This window comes from Sander vitreus, chromosome 11 (assembly GCF_031162955.1).
Source record: "Sander vitreus isolate 19-12246 chromosome 11, sanVit1, whole genome shotgun sequence".
Classification (NCBI taxonomy): domain Eukaryota; kingdom Metazoa; phylum Chordata; class Actinopteri; order Perciformes; family Percidae; genus Sander; species Sander vitreus.
Genome location: NC_135865.1, coordinates 12,676,653 through 12,701,735, shown reverse-complemented (window position 1 = coordinate 12,701,735; position 25,083 = coordinate 12,676,653). Strand labels below are relative to the sequence as shown.

Below are 25,083 nucleotides of genomic sequence, written 5' to 3'. Positions count from 1 at the left end.
TATTGGCTTCAAAAATCCAGTATCAGTCTGGCTCTTATTATAACAATATGATAAGTAGTCTGCCACGTTTTAAATTGGCTTCAGGATATGTAAAAAAAGAAAAGAAAAATAAGGCATGTGGTCGCATTATATGTCCTTGAGTAGGCCTACACTTTAATCCCTACAAATAGGCCTACTTTAAAAGTGTAACAGTTATGCTTTCGTCGCCACAGCACTGCTGCCTCAGAAATAAGAGGCCCCTTTGTAACCTAATCGATTGCCGAACAGAGAGGCAGACTGGGTCCACACTCTGTGATCGGTTGTCAGACCAACTTCCCAGAATAGCAACTCGGGCGGGTTGTCTGCCGCTCGCTCTTGAGATGGAGGAGGAAGTCAGTGGTGGATTTAACAACTGTTGCTTTTGCTGCTGCTGCTGCGGAACCAAACTACCTTTCAGTCCGCGCTGCATGGCGCATGTCGGGCTAGAATGAAGTCTATTCCAAACCGACACATTCAGTCTGGATCAATGTGCAAGTTCATGGGATTATATAAACTCCTTCGTGTTTAAGGTAAATAAAAAAAGAGAGCGAGAGCAACACGCGCATGAATCGGTTTCCTGTAGCCTATTAACTAATCATTTGTGTTGCTGCTTTAATCCATTGAGTATAATTCGACTATCAGTAGGCTACATAGACGCTTCAGAGCTGCTGGAGGCGCATGTCTGCGGCAAAGGCAGACAAGGAGCGTCTGCCTGATGAATGGAAAGCCAGACGGGCTGTGCTGTAGACTGCGGTGGTCGGATAACCTGTTGAATTGCAGCTGTCAATCAGCTCCAAAGCCATGCGGGCGACTCAGCCAGCAAAACAATCACTTAACACGAGAAACACAGCGCGTTGTCACAATAAAACTGGCTTCGCGGTTTCTGCAGCGGATGGTTATTTCCAGAGATGTAGGCTAATGTTTTCCTGCCAGGTAAATGCACCTTGTCCTCACTGCTTTAAAAACTGTCTGTAGGCTACATCTGCAAAAATGCAGCTCTCCCACCGTTTTGCTGCTAAAATAAATGTTAATTCGGCTACCTAAAGCCACGTCTAGACAGTAGAGGCATGTACAAATTGAGAAAGGGGAATACTAATTTTAATTTCTGTCATTTTGTTGGTTGACATGTCCCTTGAAGGTACAGTAGTGTGGACGTGTTATTTGCCTATACATCTCATTATTCCCATTCTCTGCAGTGGCAGTTAAAACGCATGTGAGGCTCTGCAGGTCCGACCTTGAGTCACATCTTCACAGTATAGCTTTTCAACACTGCCTACCCACGGATTTCCAGTCTCTTGACTGTTGAATATAGCTTGGCTGCTCCCTGTCGCTATGGCTAATTCCTTAGGAACCGGTGGATCCAGTTTGATCTATTCCTCTCTTTCTTTCTTTCTTTCCCTTCACCAACTTGTTGAGTCTTCCCCCCACGGTGTTCCTACTGTAAAAAAAAAAAAAGTGCGCTGTGTACGGCTCAGTTTGTATTTGTGCGACTTCTGGAGAAATGTCGCAAGTTTGAATCAAGTTGAGTGTAGAGCTCTTTGGGACTGTGTCGGCGTCGCTTTTAAAGTGGAAAACTCGACGGGACGCGCGCAGAAGAGGCTTTGTCACCTGTAGGACAATATGCTCTGCTCCTCAACTTATCTCTGCTTTTCTGAACCTGCTCAGATTAATTATCACACGTTCCTTTCACTGGACTATCATTGAAACATACTAATCTAAAAAGGTTGTTTTTGTGAGAGATCACTGGACGAAAAAGGTAATTTTAACTTTTTTGTTTCATTAAAGGGAGGTGGAGACAATTTACCACCCCCTCCCACCGTCCTTGACTGACATTACCAACTAATTTCGCACAGGGGAGACACTTGAAGGTAATTATATGAATCCACTTTTTTTTTTCTCTATGTAGGCTATGCATGCTACTTTATTGTTTTGCTTTCACGTTTCACTTTTAATTGATGGGTATCATGAAGAAATCACCAGCATGTAAAACACATATTTCCAACTTTCTGTGACAGAATGGTCAAAGTTTCCTCCATGCAGCTAACAGGGGGAGACTAAATTAACAGCTCTGAGTCAGATTACCATCATTTTTGTTATACAGTAAAAAAGAAAATAGTTCCGTACAATGAAGCTGACTGTGGATTTGGGAGCAATCTGCATTGGGCCTAGGCTAAAAGAAAAATGGAATGACACCTTTGAGTTTTTTTTTCTTCTTTTAATGAAAGGGTTAAGCTTTTTGTGGATGGTCTTCAAGGAAGCCAGCAGTTGTGCTGTGACATAATACAAATTTGCTGTGTGATCTGACTTGAATAGATATTAATAAACTCTATTTAAATTCTCTCAGATGCAATGCTATTCCAAATTATAATAATCATAACACACTTACTTTATATATGTTGCTTCTACACAACAACAACAACAACAACAACAACAACAACAACAACAATGGGCGGATGGATAAAGATGGACCCAAACTTGATTTTGCTATTCATAAAAATTAGAATCAATTTACTAGTAACTTATAACATATTTGCGACTTCCTCAGATGCCTGTTGACACCATGTGTAATCGACATGCCCATAAATGTTTAGAAAACAAGGTGTGTGTTAAAGTGTATCTCTTAACAGTTGAATGCATCGTGTTTAATTTTAAGTTAATGCTATTCACTCTATTAATCGCTTCATAGTTCTTAAACCAGTTTTGCACAAAAAGGTCAAATGTAACCTGAATTTATTTATTTAATTTCTGCGATTGGAGAGACCACGCCAGCTTTAATTTAACTTGTTCAAAAACAGTTTAATAGAGAACATGAAACTAAAACGTGGCTGTTCACACATTTAAAATACTGCATTGGGTAGCTTGCTAAATATACGTGACTACGTAAATAATAAGAAAACTGCACAGACCAGTCTCTGTTGTAATACACCTCTGCGCACTGTAATCCATGCACCTGAAGATGCTTAACAGCCTTGAAATTGGGGTATTAATATGATTTTAAACTTTTTAATAGTTTACAGGTTTGTGATCAAAATTAAAGTTGAAGATACATCATTGTTGCTTGCTATTATATTGCACAGCTTTTCAAATGCACATATTTGGTTTACAAATTAAGAATAAGACAAGCAATATATGCGTAATGCAAAAATCTCTGTTACAATAATACAAAAGTTGCAGTAATATTTATTTGTATTCTCTGCAGCACTCCCAAAGAACTTGAAATGGAGGCTCCCGATGGTTACTGTGCTAGTAAGTCCTCATATCACTTTGACACTACACACTGACACTTGCTTACCCATACTTTACATCTGAGGTCAGAGTTTATGCAGTATATCGGAATGTGTGTCTGTGTTTTGTTGTACCGATAATGGTGGTAATGAAGATGGCAGTTGCGGCTGTGTGTTATTACGTTACTGTGGCTTTGATGTTATTAGCTTATTTTGACTTTCACATCTCTTCCAACTTTTAGATGCAATGCTGATACAAAACAACAACATTTTTGCAATCACAACACCATAAACATTTCAAGGGATTTTCCCTTAGTGCAGGCTTTTTCCTGTTCACCCCTTTAAGGTAGAGAAAACGATTGCATGTAACATCCTGTTGAATGCAGCAGATATTGGATATGCACTTTGTGGTGCTCCATTGCCCTTTGCTGGTTTCCTTTGGGCAGGTCTCTTAAATACATCTCTATCTCTTCCCTGCCCCTCCTCCCCCCCCTTGTATTTTGCTTTGGTTTGCAGGTCTAAAATCAGGTAGCATGCTGTTTATGACATCAGTGGGGATTTTAGGTCTCCATTGGGGGTTTGTGCTTATAGGAACACTTGGCAGGCGGGGTATGGGTGGTGGCGGAAGAAGACATGGAGGCTCTTCCTCTCCCTGTCCGCCTGTGGGTCGCTTCTGAAATGGTACATTTGGAACAAATAATAGTCTGTTCCGTTAGCATGAAACTGCAGAAGACATGCATCTTTGTGGAATGCAAGTTGTATCCTTATTACCCCCATGTATTTTACTATGTGCTCAATACATTAGGAAGACGTTGCTGACTATTTCAGCCAAACATCGTACCTGTTGTGACACACGTCATCGTATTCTTGTACATAGACCACTATACTCTCCCACACACACTAGTATACCCTACTACACTATCTTCTCCTTTTACATGCAAACATGTTATTCTACTCACCATCATAGAACACATGAATGTACTCTCTTATCAAAGTGTATTGTAATGTATTTAGCCAGCACAGTATATGTTAAAAAGAAAAATAGTACATGTGGTATGTGTTAAAAAGAATAGTATATGTCAAAGATTTAAGATGTAAAAGTGTGTTCAAACTGAACATGAAAGAACATTTTAGAGGTGACACGAGTGCATATAAAGGCAATGCAATCCGCCATTGGAGGCACAAATTGAGCCAAAGATGCATCTGCACGAGCTGAAAAATGTTACGGTTGATTGGGTGATTTATTTTATGGTTGAGACTGACAGGGCACTGAGTTCGATAGGCTCATCATGCAGTAACTGAAAACTGATGACCAATGTCATTTTAGTTTATTACAGCAAGGTTGAAACTTCTTTCTTATTCATATGGTCAATAGGTTACAAAGCTCTGTGACAAAAATCTGTTCATTAAATGACACATTTTTTATCTTTAATGTAATATTATCCAAAAGACTCGGTAGAGATACTTTTTCATAACTGTAACTAAGCTTTTGTGTTTGCCATGTACTAATAAAACAGAAGGAGGCTTTATCTTTTATCTCTCGCTCATATTCAGCCATCAAACATATCTGAGGGGCAAAATACTTTCCCAGCACCAAAGGCCAAACCCAGTAATGTCCATCATGTTGGGTAGATTGTTTTTAAGGCCCATATTTGTGTCTACCTATCGAACTATGTGTGCATGTTATATATATATATATATATATATATATATATATATATATATATATATATATATATTTAATAAAATGCAAATAAAATATTTAAAAATCATACAATGTAATTTTCTGGATTTTTGTTTAAAGATTCCGTCTCTCACAGTTGAAGTGTACCTATGATAAAAATTACAGACCTGCTTTCTAAGTAGGAAAACCTGCAAAATCGGCAGTGTATCAAATACTTGTTCTCCCCACTGTATATGTATAGCGAGAGAGAGAGGAAGAGAGATTACTACTATTCTTATTCATATATTGATTATGTCTATAATATGTAAGAAAGGATAACAGTATCTGTGACTCAGAATAGTAGTATGAGACATAAAGCCAGACAGTGTATATAATTGTATGTGATTGACAATATTTGTGGTTTCAATTCCTGATTGGCTCACATTGAACATACTCAAAAGGCAGAGAGACAAAGGTAACATTTCAGGCGTTCATTTTTATATAAAAACACTCTTCTCACACTTTTTTTCGTAACCACTTGCGCTGTCACTGTAGAAAGACAGTAGCTCCCAAGACGGCGGCCGCCTGTATACGAGAATGCGTATAATCTATCTTTATAATCTATCTTTTTAATAAACTGTCTGTACACTTACAAAGTTCTCAATGCTTCGGTTAACATTTAGGGACCCTCATTATGCTACCGTTGAAGTGTGGTGATATTTTGAGCCTTTTTAGTGGTATAAATAGCAATTTGTTTTTACTTTCCCTGTGCCCCGAATACTAGCATTGTAAGCTAATCAGCGGTCCGCGCTAGCTTGTTTCAAGCTACAAACACATTTGAATAGCATGAAAACATGTCCCAGAGAGCCATAGAGTGGGTACACATCTGTTATTAACCCCTAGGTTCGTTTTGCGCCGGAATTGTCCTTTAATATCTGACAACCATTAATAATAGTCTTTACAATTTAGTCGTTTACGATTATGCTAGTTTGACATAACTACAAAACAAGGCATACTTCACTCCCTGGACTTCTGAAGGTCCCAATGTAAGAGCTTTTAAGTTGATAACCTCAAACAATATTTGAAGGGCTAATTGGATATTCCAGCTTCTATTTTTCAAGTTCCGGTTGTTGGCCATTCATGCGCTTTGTTGGTCTTGTTAAACAGAGAAAAGACACAACCTACTCTAGTTAGAGGTCTAGTTTCTTGCTTTAGTTAAATGGCATTAAATGGCATTATGGACAGGTGCAAACATTTAATGTGTGATGTACAAAGCCAGTGGCAGCCAACAGAAAATTAATAACTATAAAAAATATCAGTATGAGTTTTCCTCATACCAGACAAACTCACATTTTAACATTGCATAACATTTACATAATTTCAGTCCAGGAGAGTTTCAGTTTATCACCGAAACAAATTACATTTACTTGAATAATTTGAGGGGAACTACAGGGTCCATAATCATCAACAAAACACTTCTCCTATGCCTTCAAATCTAAAATCTCAGCCCTTGTACAGTACCCATTCGTCTAATTTACCAAATTCCACTTCCGCATAAAGTATGTGAAGAAAGGTGTTTCTTTCAATCTTTCAAACTGTCTTTGGCCAAAGATAAATAGTGTTCTTCAGAGGAGGAATGTAACAAAATACATTTACTCAAGTATTGTACTTAACTACTAATTTGAGGTATTTGTACTTTATTTCTACTTTCCACTTTATCCAGCGTTATACTTCGACTACACCTCAAAGGGAAATATTGTACTTTTTACTCCACTACATTTGTTGACAGCTTTAGTTACTAGTTACTTTTTAGATTATAATGTTGCATACCCTTCCTGTCCAGCTAAAACCATGTATCTCCAAATTTTGAATTTTAATATTTCTGATTTATGAGCAGTAGTAGTTCTACAGCAGTAAAATGCAACATACACATTAATGCAGCAGTAATATTAAGTATATATATATATATATATATATATATATTTATCAAGTATTATTTATAAGGTAATGTGAGTGAGAGAGTATGATTGTGAATACAAGGGGGTGTAATAGGTTGTGTGGTGTGTGATTATGATAATGCAATGTGTGTGTGAGAGTAAGTCAAGTCAATTTATTTATAAAGCACATTTAAAACCAACCTAGGCTGAACAAAGTGCTGTACAAAGTTGTATTATGTTATAAAAACAAAGGAAGACAATAAAAATATAGACACAATGAACATCATACAAACAACACACTTCTATACAAATGTCCCTAAACTAAATCATAAGACTTAAAGATCTCGGTAGTAGATAGGACCTAATATGAATGGGAAGTTTGTTCCAGAGTATGATTTTTGACCTAGATGCAAATCTGCCAACTCGGATTATTACAATTGTTGTCAGTAAAACATAATCTAAAGTTTTTGTTGCACTGCTAACTTTGCTCTGCATTCATTGCAACATCCATCACCCCTCCATGGATGCTGTAATATTAATGGAGATCACAAAGTAGTGCAGATAATTTAAGATCAGTTATCTGCAGATGTATCAGGTTCCTCTCCTGTCTAGGTCACCCCCACCACAAATGGAATGCACCAGTGCACTCTATGGCTTCGCAATTAACAGCAAGTGCTTCTGTAATACTTCTGAATAAGGTGTATACATAACTTTATTCATGAGTTAAATGAATCATTATCTACTTCCAATACAATATCTTACAGGTTTCATGTGAATGAATGCTCTCATTTGTCTATCTGTATATTGTGTGTGTGTGTGTGTGTGTGTGTGTGTGTGTGTGTGTGTGTGTGTGTGTGTGTGTGTGTGTGGCACATTGTGAATATTTGTCTTAAGGAAGGTTCAGGGTTTGACAGGAAAAACCAGGTCCCATACAGTGTGTATCCAGCAAGCCAGAATGGAAAGCCTCGTCACTCCGGAAAAAAAATCTTATTCAAGTCACTCAACACAGCTAGCTTGCTATTGAGCCATTTTCCTTTTTTTTTATTCATTTCTGCCATCACAAGTAGGTAGATGGAGCTTAACTTGGTTTAATTTAGGTTTGTTGTCATTGCATTCTGTTCCTGAACCTAGATACCATTCATAAATCTTTGTGCTCTCTTTTGAATAACTTGTAGGACCTGAAATTGCATTGACCCTTGTTAGATTTCTGAAAGGATGACTGTACTTTAGAAGCTATGCATTCATTTGGCATTAATGATGAAGTCAGCAATTGCTACACCTACAAGTTTCATGTGTACACATTTGTTCCTTTCTATTTGCCAGCGTATTAATTTATCCCAATTTGGTGTGTTACTCAAAATAACTTTCCATCTGGCAAGTCTCGACTGTTTGATATTCTGATCTTACTGTTCATACAGGATTGACTCAGCAAATGCGGGGCACCAACGCACGTTTAAAACATTGTTAACCTTATTCATGTTCATAACAAATAAGCCATATTTTCCAAACATTAAAGGTTTGTGGTCCCCTTTTAAATAGGCATGGAAATGCATCTTCTTCACTAGCTGTGTATTTGGTCATCATAAGCACAGACAGACATAAGGTTCACTGCTTCCTTTGATTGCAAGTGATTTCCTAAAGACTTGACCTTTGATGACAAAAGTATTTATTTCACGTCAATCTTTATTAATTAAAAAATACATCATAATGGAAGCATTATCAATCTTCATACATTGAGCTTTTGAATAAATTGCTTGGACAGCAATTTACATTGACCCTTTTACAATAACACTGTTAAAATCGTCTTATTCTTATGTTAGTTCTTAGTTCTTATTTTAGCATGTGAACCCAGGCAGCTCAATGCTATTAGTTTAGGCTTGAGGCAGCCTAGTCACAGTGCTGCTAGGAAGCTGTCAACATCTGCTACAGTAATGGAAAATCCTTCATGACAAATCTGGGCCACTACTGTCTCCAGGACAGCATTGCCAAAGGAGAGCAAGCGTCGGTCACCTGAGATTTCTTCCAACCCCAACCTGTGCAATCCGAGCCCAGGCTCAGGGATTGAGTCATGGACAACGTCTCCCAGTATGCCACACTCAGTTTGGCTGCCACTACATTGGGACAATACCATAGAGGAGGTTGTCACACTAAGAGGAGCTGTCACAGCAAGAGGAGATCAGACAGATTTCTTTTTCATGTATGATGGATCATTGCAGACATGTTCAGCACTGACAAATTGTAACAAGGCCTTTCTTGTAGCAGTTTCAGATGTAGCACATAGGATGTTCCTTTAATTTTAATTGAAACTTTCCCCGGCTGCGGCTATTGCTACATCAATTTTAAAAGCATGAGGCAATCTGGTGTCATTATAATGGATACTTTCCAGTTTTTCGCAGTCAGTTTGCTTGAGGAAAAACTTTAATTGTGCTGGAGGTGAGTGATGGCTCACTTTGGTTCCTAAGGGATCTGACACCTGGGTCAGCAGGGGTGTTTGCCTGTTGCCACTGTATTGTTCTAGTGACCCTGACGGGGCCGTTGTGTAAGGGGATAAGGGATTGGTGTGCTCTCCCTCAAACCATACAGGACACAAGACACAGGGCTATCCATAGCCTGGGTTCTGTACAGACTGCTGAGAGGATGCAATCTGATCCACATTTGCTGGACATTAGAATCCCATAGGTGGATAAAGCCATTTAAGTTAGTTGCCTTATGCATTCTGTATGGTAACCTCCATAGTGGCCATTCAGGTTAGGCTTTAAAGGACATCTGATAGTAGGATGAACTTAATCATTTTTAATCTGAGAAGGAATTAGGGCTACTGTATAGCATGTGAATTGTTTGTTTAGCAAGACATTTTATCTACTTTTTATCTGTATAAAAGTGAAGAGACACGTTTTTTTTTTCAGATTAGGTGTTCAGTGTATCATCACAATCTGTAAGAATCTCATCCTCTTAAAAATTATCTTCAAAATTATTTTTAGAAACTCTGTTTTTTCACTTGACCACCTTTTATTCTTCTCTCCTACCACATCTTTGCTTTTACAACCCTAATCATTATATAGTTGTATATATAATATCAAAAATCTCAAAGCTGTTTTGTTTTTTTCACATAACATATACATAATACACATTGTATTGTATTTGTTGTACAGCACAATATAGATTACTGCATTTCTGCTTGTCTCCCAGGTAACGGCCAATGCTCTCCCGGTAAGGAGAACTCGAGAATGTTGGCGGATACATCATCACCTAATGGACAGACAGTTCCTCAGGGTCCTAATTCCCCCAGTGGTGAGTGCTCAATCAATAGATACTCATGTTCTGCGGTCTGCCAAGAACAACCACAGTATGCACACACACTGTTTTTCCTTTAAACAAACATACTGTTCTTACTTGATCAGTTTATTTGGATCATTGTATTTTAGTTTGTTTTAATGAAACTCAACACTTTTACAATAAAAGCCTTCCTGGGTAGGAAGGGTTACTGCATTTCCATCCATGAAATAATGGAAGGCCTTTATTTTTGAAACAGAGGATGTGGTTAGTTTGGATTTGTTGAACCAGAAATTGAACGTGGCAAATGTGAGCTGATCTGAAAACAGGTGCTCCTGATGGATAGGCCAATACCTTGCATGGTAGGGTGCCACAATTGGTGTGTGAATGTGTTAATGAGGGGCAAACTGCAAAGCATAAAATCACTATAAAATGCACTCAAATAACATACTCAAAAACAAAGAGAAACAGAAATAAAGTCCTGTCTCAAACAAGTAAAAAAAAAAAGAAGAAGAAAAAGGATGGGACGCTTGTTACAGTGAGTAGAGAAGTATACTAGTTTCCACAGTGAGAGCTTTTGTACAAAAATGTCATATCACACTTGTACCACAGTATATTGCCTTTACCCATGAGTGTTGCTTGGTTCCTTTAAGTCTACCTGATGCCTCAGATTAGCTCTAGCGATGTCACTATGAAGCAGCAAAGTAAGAAAGGGGAAACCAAATGAGACGAGGCAGTCCAAGGAGAAAAAGGGACGCTTATTTCCCACAAGTTTAGAGATACTGGGAGACGAGCTGGGCCATTGTTTTCACAGGGAGATACTCTTCACCGATAAGAGCTGTTGTCATTCTGGAAGTTGCCTAACATGATTTGCTATTTGAGGTGTTGTTACAAAAGAAGGGCTGCATCATATCATCTGTTGAAAATAAGCATGACGTGCTGTCAAATGCCAGTGCCAGACTCTTAAACTTGCAAGCTTAAACACATGTTGTGTAGCAATTATCTTGGCATTTTGCACTGTCTGGTAATATAAGGTAGAAGAGTAGAATTACACCCTTTGGGACAGATAGCTTCTTCATGAGGCTGTGTTCCTTTTAGTAAACCCCTCAATCAATTGTGATCTTTTCCCCTGATTTTCTATGGATTATGGGAAACTCAGATAATTTGCAGACTACTGTATCCGGTATAGGGGTTGAAATATGCCATAATTGCATCTCGATGATTTTCATCGCTGCTTTTCTCGTAGCAACTGTTTCAAGTGTATTGTCATCTGACCACTCTGTGCATTCCACTCTGCCACACTGAAGAGACAGATGTTAAGATGCAAGGAGCTGAATAGCAAGGATATTCAGGTCTGCTTCGTGTTGCCAGGATACAGCTGTCGAAGGCAAGGCTCGATCGCGATGTGGACATTGGGATAAGTGTTTCTTCTGTACAAACTGTGGCATTGGTATCAGTTTAAAGAATGCAATTGCTTTGCAGATATTTTTCTCTATAGCCTATAAAAAGGAAATGTTGCCTGAATATCTAAATTTCTTTTACTAGGATTTAAAGCTTGAGAGGACAGTTCATGGATGCAGTCAGATGGGAGGCTTTAGTAAAACAACACATTCTCACACTGATTATTGCCACAGTAAATACCAAAACAGGATCATCAGGATCAGTAAATTCTACTTGGATTATGTCCAAACGTTTTTCTTTTTCTTTTCAGCACTATGACTAAAGGCCCTTTCACAAACATTTTAACCCATTAACATGACAAAGAATTGATTTTTGGTGTAAGGCTCATTACCAAGTATGATTCTTGGAAATCTTTTGTCACAGCTGTAGTGGGAACAAAGTCAAGTCTACCATAAGGGATCAATGTAAGTCAAGTTTTACTATATGCTTCAGAATCACAGGTTTGTCTCAGAGTGCTTTATAAAAAAGCATACTTCAAACAACAAAAATGATTCTGATATTGTTGCGTATGACAGATGTTTAAAGACTAAATAAGCCAAGAACAATAAACTGTAAATATGACATACTGCATTTTGCTTGATCACAGTATGTATTTAGTAAAATAGTCAATTTGATTGTATATATATAGCATTTAGAGTGTAAATATCTGAAAATGGGGCTCATTCCAAGACAAAGGAACAGTTTCCTTTCCCTCAGAAGACAAAATTAAGCTGCTTTGTGGCACGTTTAGAGTGCTGTGTTAGGCAAAAGAGGCAATTCTTGGTCAAACATTGTCTTGTGTATCTTAAACTGTCATCTCATGTGGTTTGTGCAGAAAAAAAAGACTTCAATTACTTTACCCAGCAATGTTTCGGCTTTAAATAGATTTTCCGGTTGAATGAGGTGTATACAGTATGTACAATCCAAGTGGTTATTGGGACACGACTTTAGGTGAATGAAACTAGGTGTAGCTGTGACTGTTTCGTATTTCTGGCTTCTGGATATGTATTTTTTGTAGTATTATTAGTTGCTGGTGACTTATAAGTAGAAACTGCAGGTGATTAATAGTTTTCCGTCACAGCTACTCACACACCCACACACATAATTATACAATATTCTGCCCTTGTCATCCAGCCGGTCTCCCATTGCTAGTCAGTTGTTCTAAGCTACAGGGCCTCTGACAGACACTCCCTTTTCTTCCCAGGGACAGCCAGGAACCAGACCAGCCTGTTTCTCTTTTCCTCTCTTGTCAATGTGTCAGTCCATCCTAATGCTGTCTACGAGTTGAGTTGCTAAGTTGCTAGGATGCCCCCTCCACATGTCCATTTAATGATATATCATTTTGCACAGTTATCACTCCTAAGTCACCCTATGTCCATTGCAGATCAACCCATTATACTTCCAGCCAATCCAGTCCATCCTGAGACTAGCACAGTCATCTCAATACTTTACAGTTTTACTCAAGTCTATAGAGGCTACTTACTCTAACCTCAACTCTAACCACAAGCTTCACCCTTGGGATGTAGACCCCTTCCCTTCTAACCTAACCTAGTTCAATCCCTCCATTGCAAATAAACACAGACCATTTCAGTGTAATCTGTTCATTCTTAACCAAGTCATGCAACCCAGGGCCAACCTAGGCCACATAGTTGCCGTATGGTTGCCATATGGTTCATGGTTGCTGTAGAGCGTTTTTGTGATGGTATGGCACCTTCATAAAAACGGCTTCATCTAAATTTGACATTGTAAGCTGCACATCTCAGGATTACCATAGTTTTTGTTTTACAGAACTGACAATTAAGCAAGAGGAAGAAACAGCGGAGGAGGCTGACAACAGAAGCCCAGGACTTGGTGAAATAGGCCAAACTGGGGAGGAAGGAGTAGCATTGGAGGAATCCATGACTGGCAGCCCAAGCAATTTACAGGATGGATTATCTGAGCCAAACATGACAGCTGATGCAGGAAGTCGACAACCAAACGGTACTGATCAGTACATTTCCAAATGCCATTAAAAGCGTATAATGCTTTAAAAAAGCTGCCTTGTACATCTTTGGGCTTTGACAATCAAGAAAGGATTTTTCCTTTTCTAATCACTAAAATCAGGGCGATATGTACGTTTCCCCATCTTTAGAGTGAGTCAGAAACCATTTGTTTTCTTGACATTGGGCGTGGAATGCTTTCTGTTTATTTAGTTTTTTTGTTTAAGGACAATAGCTTAGACTTGGAATTATTATGAGGGAACAAATATCCTTGGAATCTCCCACAACCTGTTCTAACTGACGCCATAACTGCTCTGGTTGTCACAGCATTAGGATCATATTTCTCTTTTCCAACTGGCTGTAGATCAAAAGATTTTCCATTAGAACAGCAGGCAGCGGTTGTAAGTCTATGTAAAATCAGAAGTATGTACTGAACTGTATCATTCCACATGATATACTGTAAAGTTCACCATACACTGCAAGAGAGAGATTGACACGCGCACACTTCCATTCATTACTCTGGAAAACGTTGCATTTACTGTGGAAAATTAAAGTAAATACAGTAGTGGTACCTTTTTCCTGTGAGAATTGTATATACATAGTTCTTAAGCTCCACATGTCTTTAGATGGATATACACAGCATACCCACTTCACCTGATGTGCATGTATTTTGAATAAAGGATGAGGAGAAGATGCAAGTTCAGTTAAATCTAGTTTTAGTTTGAGTCACTTCAGTTAGGTTCAATTCGGTTTAATAATTAGTAACATCAGTTTAATCTAATTTAAAGCAGTCTAACAGAAGTGCATTTTGATGTCTTTATTCAGTTCAGCACAGGGCAGTTAATTAATTTAGTTTAGTTAGATACAAAAAATAACTTGCAGGGTTGCTTATACTTTCTAAAAACATCTTCCACAATGAGTGTGGTATTGACTTCCTGTGCCTGCCTCTATCAGGTGACAGGCCGTTCCAGTGTAACCAGTGTGGCGTCTCATTCACCCAGAAGGGAAACCTGCTGCGACACATCAAGCTGCACACAGGCGAAAAACCCTTCAAATGCCCGTTCTGCAGCTACGCCTGCCGGCGGCGCGATGCCCTCAGTGGGCATTTGCGCACTCATGCTGGTAAGAATCCCCTCACTCTCTTCTCTTCCCTTTTTACTCATCCACTTTTGTTGCCCAGAAGAAACTTCATTTATTTTATCAGAAGTGCTTCAGAGATCTGGGGAAAAAAATCAACCCATAATGCTTTTAAAGCTGGGATAGACTTTCTTTATTTTAAAACACAACACATTTTTAAAGGCCTACACATACAGGAAGAATGTAAGAGATCCCTGTGTGTTTCAACATAATGCCAGTATTTGGCTTAAGTGCAGTTCTTCCATAATGCAAAAAACTAAAGGCTTTGTAAGTACCTCTTAAATATTTTCTAGAGATATTTTTTTCTTCTAAAGCGTTGTGTGACTGAGTGTCAAATATAAGAACGAGCAGAACTACGGTAGCCACAGTAGCCATACATGCTGGTTAGTGACTCTGTCTCGTATTGTTGCTGGATAGACGCATTGGTGTCTTTTTAATGTGCATGTTATTGACAGTGCTGTGAGTGCTTTGTGGTTAGGTACCAAGGACATGCTGTCCTTAGTTGCTTGACTCGCTAAGGAGGAAGCTATCTGTGTGTTGAGAAACATATGGGGAGTGCTGGCTGTCTCTCTTAACTGTAACCCACTTTCCTATCAGACAGGATGTGCTCTCCCCTCTTTTGCACCAAATCAAGGTCAGACAATGCCGTCATTTCTGCCAGTGATGCCCCCACAGAGGGTTACTCATACACAGTTCTCTTATAAGATAGATGCAATGTGTTTTTGGGTGTGCATCCGTGTGTTTGCATACAAGTTTTGTGTGTGTGCATGTGTGAGATCTGTAATCTCTGTCCCAGTTGTTACTCAGATGTTTCTTTTAGGCATTTCTTTAATCTATCTCTCCACATCTGTCTTTTTCCTACTCTCACTTCCTTTAATTTTCAGCTGAATTTGTTTGTCACATCCCCCAATCTCTTTTTTTCCTGTAAATGCATGAGTATTAAACCTGCCTTCCTCTGGCCGTCCAATGGGGAATGTGAGGAATTTGATGTTTCTAAGTTGTGCTGTCATGATGTTCTCTTACATACTGTACAGGGACTTACTACTCTGGCAGCTCTGGCCTGGTGCCCTGCCAGGAAGAACAGGTGTAGCCAAAAGAGGGAATTACAACATTGAAAGAGAGAAAAAATGTTAAACAATAGTGAAAAGAGAGAAAGAGTGATAGAACAAAAGGGTGTTGGATTTGGCTGCTATCCCTAAGGCCATGTTTAATCATGTTAAATGTTAAAAAATGGCATTATCTATTGAGGCACAGTTGATTGGTGAAAGGATAATGCAGTTAACGCTTGAGAGGCAAAGGATTTCACATTTTCTAAGGCAGAAGATTAAAATTCTAACAAGTTCCCGTTTATTAGCCAAATGAAATCAGTCAAGTAAGTCTGAGTGCACAGTGTGGACCATTTGCATGAATAAGAATAGTGTCTGAAAGGTGGATTCTTCAGGTCCATCCAACATCTGCGCAAGGTCGTGTGTGGGTGGTTATATAAATATGAAGAAGTAATAAATTCTACAGTATGTTGTGTGTGTGTGTGTGTGTGTGTGTGTGTGTGTGTGTGTGAGAGAGAGTGTGTAGATGTGAGCCACTAAGAACATGGGAGTGAATACTGCCTACTTCACTTTTTTAATTTTACGACTGGAAATCAGCATAAGAAATGATTTTCATGATGACGTTTCACTTAGAAGTTACTCTTTCACTACTCAGAATGAATATTACTGCAGTCCCCCTATAGTACACCCCCCCACATTTTAATAATTTTGAAACCTTTTGTCATTAGCCATCATTTTTTGAATCTGTTCATACTCATTACAATCCATTACACATTCGTCACAATGAACCCTACATGTAGTTTTGAGTTCAGATACAATGTCATTCATAGACCACAAGAGTACTGAATGACAGATAAAGCAGAAAACCTATTATCCTTCCAAATGATTCAGTAAAAAGAAAAGTGCCCCTGCTGATGCAAGATTGGCCCCGTCTGGTTCAGTAACAAGTGGATTTTATTTCCCTCACACAAATCATCAAGAAGTAGTCCAGGGAAGAACATGTAACATGTAAAGCTAAAGGAATATTTATTTCTGAGTAACTTATTTAACATATTGTACCGTTTGTACAGCGCAGCGGCGCTCTTTACGCACAGGGAAGTATAGGTGCGCTCACCGTGTGTGTGTGTGTGTGTGTGTGTGTGTGTGTGTGTGTGTGTGTGTGTGTGTGTGTGTGTGTGTGTGTGTGTTACAGCCTCCGTGCCTCAGACTGAAACATGTTTGGTTTCTCTGTTCTCACAGTGACAAGAGCACTGGATCATCATCTTCTTCTAGTAATAGCTGTCACCATTATCTCAGTGAGTCTTACTACATCACATACTGTAGCTAATGATGGTGTCTGGGTCACGGTCATCGGTATGCTTATGTGGCCTGCAGTTTACTCAGTCCCTTTATGAGTCATTACATTAGTTTTAAGAATACTCAACCACAGGACACATACATATAGCCTCAGCAATGTCTGCCTGCATAGGATCTTCACTTTAATACACTATTTTCAATTCAATTCAATTTTACCTCAATATGGAAAAAGCTCATGTAGTTCCATCGCACAAAGGTGGTAACACTGGTGACCATAACAAATATTGTCCTATATTTAGGCTGCCCTGTAAACTCATAATTTAATGCCTTTATTATTATTGTTATGCATTAAATATTTCACTAATCCATTGATCCGTTGATTAAGTGATACAGCAAGTTGGATGGATGAAAGGGTAGATGGGCTGATGGCTTGACCAAGGTAGATAGGATATGTCTTCATCTTTCCACTCGTCTAGGTAGGAAGGAATTGAATAAAATAGAAATGGCACAATGATTCACACTCCACCTCCATAGCAGTTTAACATTGGAGTTAGTTTCCTACCACCACCATGGGATGCATGATCAACTCTGCTGTGGGAGTTAGCTGTATATTTCAGAGACCAAAGTGTTTTAAAATGGTTCAACTCTCTCTTTGTCGCCCACAACCGGTCTTTCTGTCTGGCGACAGTTGTGTGGAATCCTCACACTAGTAGTGGAACATCCATGATCTCAGAGGCTTGCTTTTGGTTTGTTTGTACTCTGACACAGTATTTATTACTACGCACCGCCTGAGCACTGCAGCAGGTTGCATTATCTCATTGGATGCTACCCACTCTCTCTCTCTGAAGCAGTGAATGAAATTAATATGCTCTCCCTTGAATATCTTCACTTTTAGTTGGCAAACCACACAAGTGTAACTACTGTGGGCGAAGCTACAAACAGCGCACTTCCCTGGAGGAACATAAAGAGCGCTGCCATAGTTACCTGCAGGGTATCGGCTTGGATCCTAACACCAGCACTGGCCCTTACACAGGTAAATTGTTTTACTAAAACTGAAACCATGGAAATTAAGGTAGCCTAATGGGTAATGGAAAAAGTACTACAATACAAAGAAAAAAGAAAAGAAAAGGTGGATCTCACAGGGGAAAATCAGCAATAACATTGTGAAGTTTACTTATGAATTATTCATTTGTTGGAGTTATTCCAATTGGTCCAGTATGGAAATAATCTCTTCAGAAGAGAAGTGAAATTAAAAAAGGCTAATATGAAGCACACATTACTACTTTACTTTACAGATTTTTTTCTGGCTATTTATTTATTATTTACTCAATTTATTTTCTTCCGATTTGTATTAATTTATTCACAAATTTGTACAACTTTTGTAATTTATGTGTAATTACATAACTGCTTTTTTTTAGTTAATTAATTTAATCATTTATTATTTTAAGAAAACTGAGCACACAAACAGCATGTCCTATGGCATTAGGAAGGTTTATGGGGTGAAGGTAAACTGAGGTTATGGTTCAAGTTCAGGCTATGATTAAAAAAAATGTGAAAGCAAAATTCAGATTTTCTTTTTGTTTCCACATCCCAAAAAAAAGTGATCTGTTCAATTTAGCAATGTTACTTTTCCGTGGTTAGGAATCCGTCTCATTACTCACATAAATATATTCTTGCCCTTTCTAACCCCCTTCCTTTCTCAACCTATCAAGGTGAAGTCGCTAAAGAGCCGAGGCCCATGGCAGAGCCCAACACCATGGCTACCTTTGATCGGCCACCTGTTATTGAAAGGCTGCACAGCAACGTGGGCAAGAGGAAGAGCACCACGCCTCAGAAATTTGTGGGTGGGTATTTTAAACATAACCAGGCAGTCAACGGCTTGCTTTTCTTAAGTTAGTGTGGAATATCCATGAGGACCAGCCTGATGCACAGTATTATATAATGTTATTACATTTCAACTCCTCCATTTGCTTTCTATGAGTCTAACATGGAGGTCGTGGTTGAAAACGATTTGTTGTGTTGTGTTCTGCACTGATGAATTACCATGGAAATCATGTGAAAAAAATTTATTATATGTCTAAGCATATAAGTAATTTCTTCTTACAAATTGATGTGCATGTGTCTGAGAATGCATTAGTTGAATTAGCATCATGTTGCATGTAGCATGTAGCAACCATTTGCTACTGATTTCCTTTCCTTTTCAGTCTTGCATCATACGATATTATATAATATCACACAATAGCCCTGTCTTACTTATAAGCACAGATTTTTTTCTGAATTTGGTTTTATTTGCTGCACTTTAAGAAAAAGTGATTGAGCAAGCTAGAGCAAGCGGTTGACTTAGAGGCAAGGAAATGTTTTTCACTCTGTGGTTTGATACACCTGTAACTTTGCCATTGTTCTTATCGAGAGAAAACAGCTCACCGCATCCCTGTTATTGAGGGGTTAAATAGTGCAGTAGTAGATGTTGATGGGGCTTTCCACCTCATTATACTTGTACACACAGAATATCAGGTAAAAAATATGAAAAGAAACCCTGAAACATCAGCAAGATAAGTTTGACTGAATAGAAAGGACATTTTGTGAAATCAAACAATGCTCATATTTGTGCACATTATTTTTCTCCATAGTTTGTAGCTAAAAGCAAGAATGTTTCCCTCCACTTAAGCTATTGCATTTATAGTTATGTTTTGTGTCTTATGTTTTGAAATTGGCATAATCTTGTTAAATTAATGAATTCAAGACAGTCATAGTGCCGCTCTATTTCATGCAGGTGAAAAGATGGTACGCTACAGGTACCCTGAACTAGGCTATGAGATGGGCCTAAAGTATGAGAAGCAACATGAACTGATGTCGGCCCACATGATGGATCAGGCCATCAGCAATGCCATAACATACCTAGGATCGGACACTCTTCAGCCCATGCTGCACCATCCAGGCCCTCCTATCTCTATGGCTGAAGGTGTGCCCATGGTCACCCCCCTCTTCCACCATGTCCTGCCATTGGGCCAACAAACAGAGCGTCCAGGAAACTGTGACACGCTGCCACCACAGCCAACTCAGCCCCATGACTTCCCCAGCCATCCCACCACAAATGGCCCCACTGCTTTAACCAGGCAGGGAAAACTGCGCCAGCCAGGGCAAGAAGAATCTCCCAGCAACAGTGGAGTTGATTCTGCTGACTCAGCTCGCAGCAGCCCTCACGAGAGGCAGGGCTACCACAGGAACAACCCCACTCCCGGCCTCAGGTCTCGAGCCAGTCCAGTGGTTTATTCAGGTGAGCGGGTGACAGAAGCATCATCCAGAAGTGGGGCAGGAATGAGGACTGGAATAATGCGAGTGGCTACAGAGAGGCCTGTGAACCAGGAAGGGGTGCGGGTGTTTGGACGAGAGGGCCAAGAGTTGCGAGCCTTCCAGTGCGAGCATTGTCGGGTGCTCTTCCTGGACCATGTCATGTACACCATCCACATGGGTTGCCACGGATACAGAGAACCATTGGAGTGCAACATCTGTGGTCACCGCAGCAAAGACCGCTATGAGTTTTCCTCTCACATAGTCCGTGGTGAACACACCTTCCAGTAAGAGGATGGGTAGGAATTAAGGAAAGACAAAGAAGGGAAAGGAGCAATAGCCTCATATTCGTTCTTAGACTGCACTGTTGAACGGCACTGTGGACAAGTGTAGCACAAGCATAGCATAGACTTCTTTTTAAGCTACTTATTGTGAATCTGAACAGTTGAACAATCAAATGAAGGTATGGGACAAAAACACATTTTCTACATATTTAAGATTATCAAGATCATATAAGATTCATATACAAAATGTATATGATTTGACGACATTGACTAGTTTTCCATTTTAGTCTTATTTGGAAATGTCTCTTGTTGTGCTTGTCTTGTCATGCTTTTGCATATTTTCACTCTCAAGAAGTAATGAATGCATAGAAATGCAGTTCAACCAGATAGAATGATGACAGAAGTAAAGACTTCAGGTAGTCTCTAATTCAATTAAATAATACTACCATTCATTAATTCTTTCATGGGCATAATAGCAGTATGGCATTGAACTGGCCTACTTACTGTGGCATATCACACAGTTTTCTTTTCTTCTCTTCTTCTTTTCTTTTTTTTATGATGTTGCCATGGGCCGTACTGTAATGTTTTTTTTTCCTATGAACAATGGTGGGATACACATAATGTTATGGTCAACTGGTGCTGTGTGTTCTAGCTGCAAGCAACTCGGTGTCTATTTGGACTTCATTGCCGGTGGTGTGGTTGTCTGTGGTTGTATCTATCTGCAGCTGTAGAAATTTGACCAGTCATGCCATCATCTTCAGTATTTAGTTCTGCTTTAGTATTGCCGTGTATAACTGCATAATTTAAAGGTGCCGTAGGTAGGATTGCGAAGATCCAGGACTTAGCCAAAAAATTTGAACATCGACAACTTCTCAGTCCCTCCCCCTTTCCGCTTAAGCCCAAAACGGTCTCCTAAGCCCCTCCCCCGACAAGGGAGAATGAATGCGTGTGCAGGAGCAGTGATTGACACGCAGTTAGACACCCCACCTGGCCCTGATTGGTGCATCTGAACAGGGAGCGGTGGATTTTTGACAGAAAGTTAGTTTTATAAGGCTTACCTACTGAACCTTTAAATGAATTAGAATACATCCAAGATTGTTGTAATTAAAAACAAACAATTAGAAATTACTTCAGACTCTACCCCTAATAATAGATAATACAATAAATAGCCTACAATTTTTTGAGACTTTTTATTCTTGTAGTCCTATATAAGTTAAGATAACTAGGAGGCTTTAAATTCAGTCTGTGAAGAGAAGTGTTAATAAAAAAAATCAATGTGTCAATAAACACAAATAAACTAGACTTGCAAATGTATGTCACAATTTGTACATACATTGTGGTAATCATAAATGCACAAATGTAAATACATGTAACATACATACAATGCATTTTAAATTATTCATGTCCATATTAATACCGAAGTTTGTGAAGTTAAAGCCTAAATTTAAGCCAAAGTTATGCCGTAAAACTAATGCTAACATTCACTCTCAAAAGGCTACTTATCTAGCTGGTAGCAGAAAACTACCTCTTAACAAGCACTAAAATTCAGCTGATGTGATAGCGTTAATTAATACACTTTGGCTGACATATTGCATAAAAGGGCTGTTTTTTTCATTGTCTTTGCTACACTTGAGTAATGGGCCAGCTATGCTAGCAGACAATACTAGCGGTGCTAGCTAGCTAACTGACGTTATATTTACTATCACCACCCAATATTTTTTTTACAATTATCACAAACGGATCACAAATATCTTTACATTCATCTGCACAAGAAGCATTTCCAACCATTTGGAGTTCATTCATTTAATAAAATGATAAAATATACTCAACTTTATTTATATAGTAAATATAAAGAATTATACACTTAAAAGTGTCATGTGGCCTACATTTGTAAATCTTTATATCTCTGTCTCATGAAACTGCATTTGTTGCTTCTATTGACACTATGGTTATCAGCCTCTGTTTAGTTTGCACTTACAAGGTAGAACTATTAATTGATCATGAAGAAAAACCACAATGAAAGAAAAACACAAGTACAGGAAGTGCACAACATGTAGCCTAATGATATTTGTCAGCCCTGTGCCCCAGAAAAGTTCAATAGCCATGTTTTTCTCATCTGCCAAGGTAATGTATTCTTCACACAAATAACCATTTAACCAAATAGCCATTTATTTGTTTCGCTGGTTGCTCCTATAGAAAATGATTATCCCCTGGTGACTCATGGGTTAGGTGTTGCTTGCAGTTTGAGCGTACAGTTAGATTCCTAAAGTAGTATCATGGTTTGTTTGAAATTGGCAGACTATGGCAATGGATACCAAATGCATAAAGGAGGCTAAAGATACCGCATTGGTTGCTCTTCTTGATGTACCTCTGTACTTTATGCTTTTCCCCAACTTTTTGATCTAATCCACTTTATGTTTTAGGCTGGATGGCTGTGTACAGTATGTAAGTGTAAGTGCTGTGCTTTTTTTCAGTGCTTGGGTACAGGGTCAGGTAGGGTCTGCATTATTAGAGCTGTTTTCTAGCATGATAAATACATGCTTATATGTCTAGTTCAATGCCATCTTTTAATTATATTTTGTATGTCATGACAAATATAGGGAAACATCACAAACTCACCACAAAACTCTGCTTTGTCCTTAGCAGACTTTGCGTAGCACTGCTTTATTTGTGGCTGAAAGCCTACATTTTACTGCATCATGGGAATTGAGGGAGTTCTTGATGTGTATGGTGGGCATTTGTCATGTTTAATTCTTGCCATGATGTCGCTACATTCATGTATGACCTTATACAGAGTGCATCAAGAACAAGTTAGCATAAGCAAGAGGAAAGTAAGTGTGATTACCACTTAGTTTTACTCTGAAGAAGGCACTTCCAAGGCACCCAAAACTGTAGCATTCCTCATTCCTAGCGCATGTATGCAAAATGTAAATGGCGACTAAGAGATTAACCACTTTCCACCTCCAAATCTCTTTCCATCATCCACAGTGTGTTGAAGGGTAACAGATTTCGATCAATAAGGCTAGCTGCAGCTTTTTAATTAATGTCTTTGAACAGATAAGACTGTGCTTTGTACAACTGGCCCTGCACTTTATGTCCATACTCTGACTATAGACAGCTTTTTAGTTTTGTTTTGTTTTACATTGAAGTGTAGGTAGAGTGGGAAACAATCATTGGCAGAACACAGGTTAGTCGTTTCTCTGAAAGAACAATCTTGGAGATGCACATTGCAAAGTAAGTATGCTGTCCAATGGACAATTTTATGTTTGTTGTAACAGCACTCACCAGAAGTTTGGCATTGCTAGTTTTACAGTTTGTGTTTTGCTCAATATTATAAACAGTTGATTGTTCTCTAAGGTTAAACTCAGTGATTTACTCTGCTATGTTCAATGTCTACTTGTGATCAAAAGGCAGCTTTTTCTCTGTTTACATGTTGCTTCTCTTATGCGCAGCTAGTGCCCAGCTAGCATAAAAACCTACTGTCTGGAAAGTATTGGCACTGGGAATTGTTTACACCTCGCAGCTGTGATATTGACTCTATTATAACATTCCTGTATATATTTGTTATCTGAAGCCTTATCTGTTAAGACAGGGGTCCTCCTAAAAGAACATATTCTTTAAAGAACTCTATGATCAAATGTAAATTAATGCTACCCTGATTTTTCTTCCTTAATCCTCTTTCAAAGGAATACACATAGACAGACCAGAACTTTATTAACTTGAACTGGGCATAATATATGATGTTCAAATGAAATGTTATTTCCTCCAAGTTATATTTGGTAAGACTTTGGGCCGCAGAAGTATTTTTTCTTTTTCTCATAGTAACGTTGTAATAAGGACAGCCTTACACATTCTTTAAATGAAGCAGCCATATGAACAAAAACAACAGAGAGAAAGGTCTTCTGTCAGCCCTCCTTGTGAGTGAGGAGTTTACTTGAATATCAAAATCATTGCTATTGTTTCCGATTGCGGGGATGTTTTTGTAAATTTTGAAAACGCGTATGCTAAATGTCTATTTTTCTGCTGAAATGTTAATGCAAATAGTTTTGTGAACTTTTGTGTGTTTTTTAATTTTTAAAATGTTTACAAAGATGTAAAAGATATGGTTCAGGTGAATTGTATTTTATAAGAAATAATATATGAAAGGTGTATATTTTGGCACTGAATATTGAAATTATCCAGAAACGTGCTGATTGATCATCTCTGATATTGATAACAACTTTCTGATGTGAGGGCTCTCAGGTATTTGCATAGGTTGTGTATTTTTATGTCCTAAAATATGTGATTTATTTATCAAAAAGATGCACAGTAATTGAAATTGTTTGGTAATTTCTCATGACTTAAATCAGTCCAACACTGAGTGTGGTGAAGGAAGTTAGATGATTGATCAGCCCTGTTTTCAACATCAATGACATAACATGAAGACACACTGCTGTGAAGAATACAGTGTATATTTGTAAGGCATGGGGTTCCTTCTATTAAAGACATGATTTTA

The 25,083-nt window shown here is 38.6% G+C and overlaps 1 protein-coding gene across 4 annotated transcripts; it reads left to right on the top strand.

Annotated features, from left to right (window-relative positions):
* The first annotated feature begins 322 nt into the window (after window positions 1-322).
* On the top strand, window positions 323-25,083 carry ikzf2 (IKAROS family zinc finger 2). 4 transcript variants are annotated; one of them, XM_078261661.1, is made up of 9 exons: window positions 323-548; window positions 1,804-1,886; window positions 3,218-3,264; window positions 10,032-10,133; window positions 13,344-13,535; window positions 14,489-14,656; window positions 17,909-18,046; window positions 18,726-18,857; window positions 19,787-25,083. In XM_078261661.1, exons 3-9 carry the CDS (start codon window positions 3,237-3,239, stop codon window positions 20,593-20,595), a joined length of 1,569 nt encoding a protein of 522 aa, XP_078117787.1. In that variant the 5' UTR covers window positions 323-548; window positions 1,804-1,886; window positions 3,218-3,236; the 3' UTR covers window positions 20,596-25,083. The 4 variants fall into 4 exon arrangements, with proteins under 4 accessions (XP_078117787.1, XP_078117790.1, XP_078117788.1 ...); XM_078261664.1 differs by lacking the exon at window positions 323-548 and adding an exon at window positions 713-951; XM_078261662.1 differs by lacking the exon at window positions 323-548 and adding an exon at window positions 1,379-1,628.

Excerpts from the sequence above, each read along its gene's own strand:
- ikzf2 (XM_078261661.1), top strand. The coding sequence starts at position 3,237 with ATGGAGGCTCCCGATGGTTACTGTGCTA. Across the intron at positions 14,657-17,908 it reads GCATTTGCGCACTCATGCTG|TTGGCAAACCACACAAGTGT; the intron begins GTAAGAATCCCC and ends CTTCACTTTTAG. Across the intron at positions 18,047-18,725 it reads CAGCACTGGCCCTTACACAG|GTGAAGTCGCTAAAGAGCCG; the intron begins GTAAATTGTTTT and ends CAACCTATCAAG.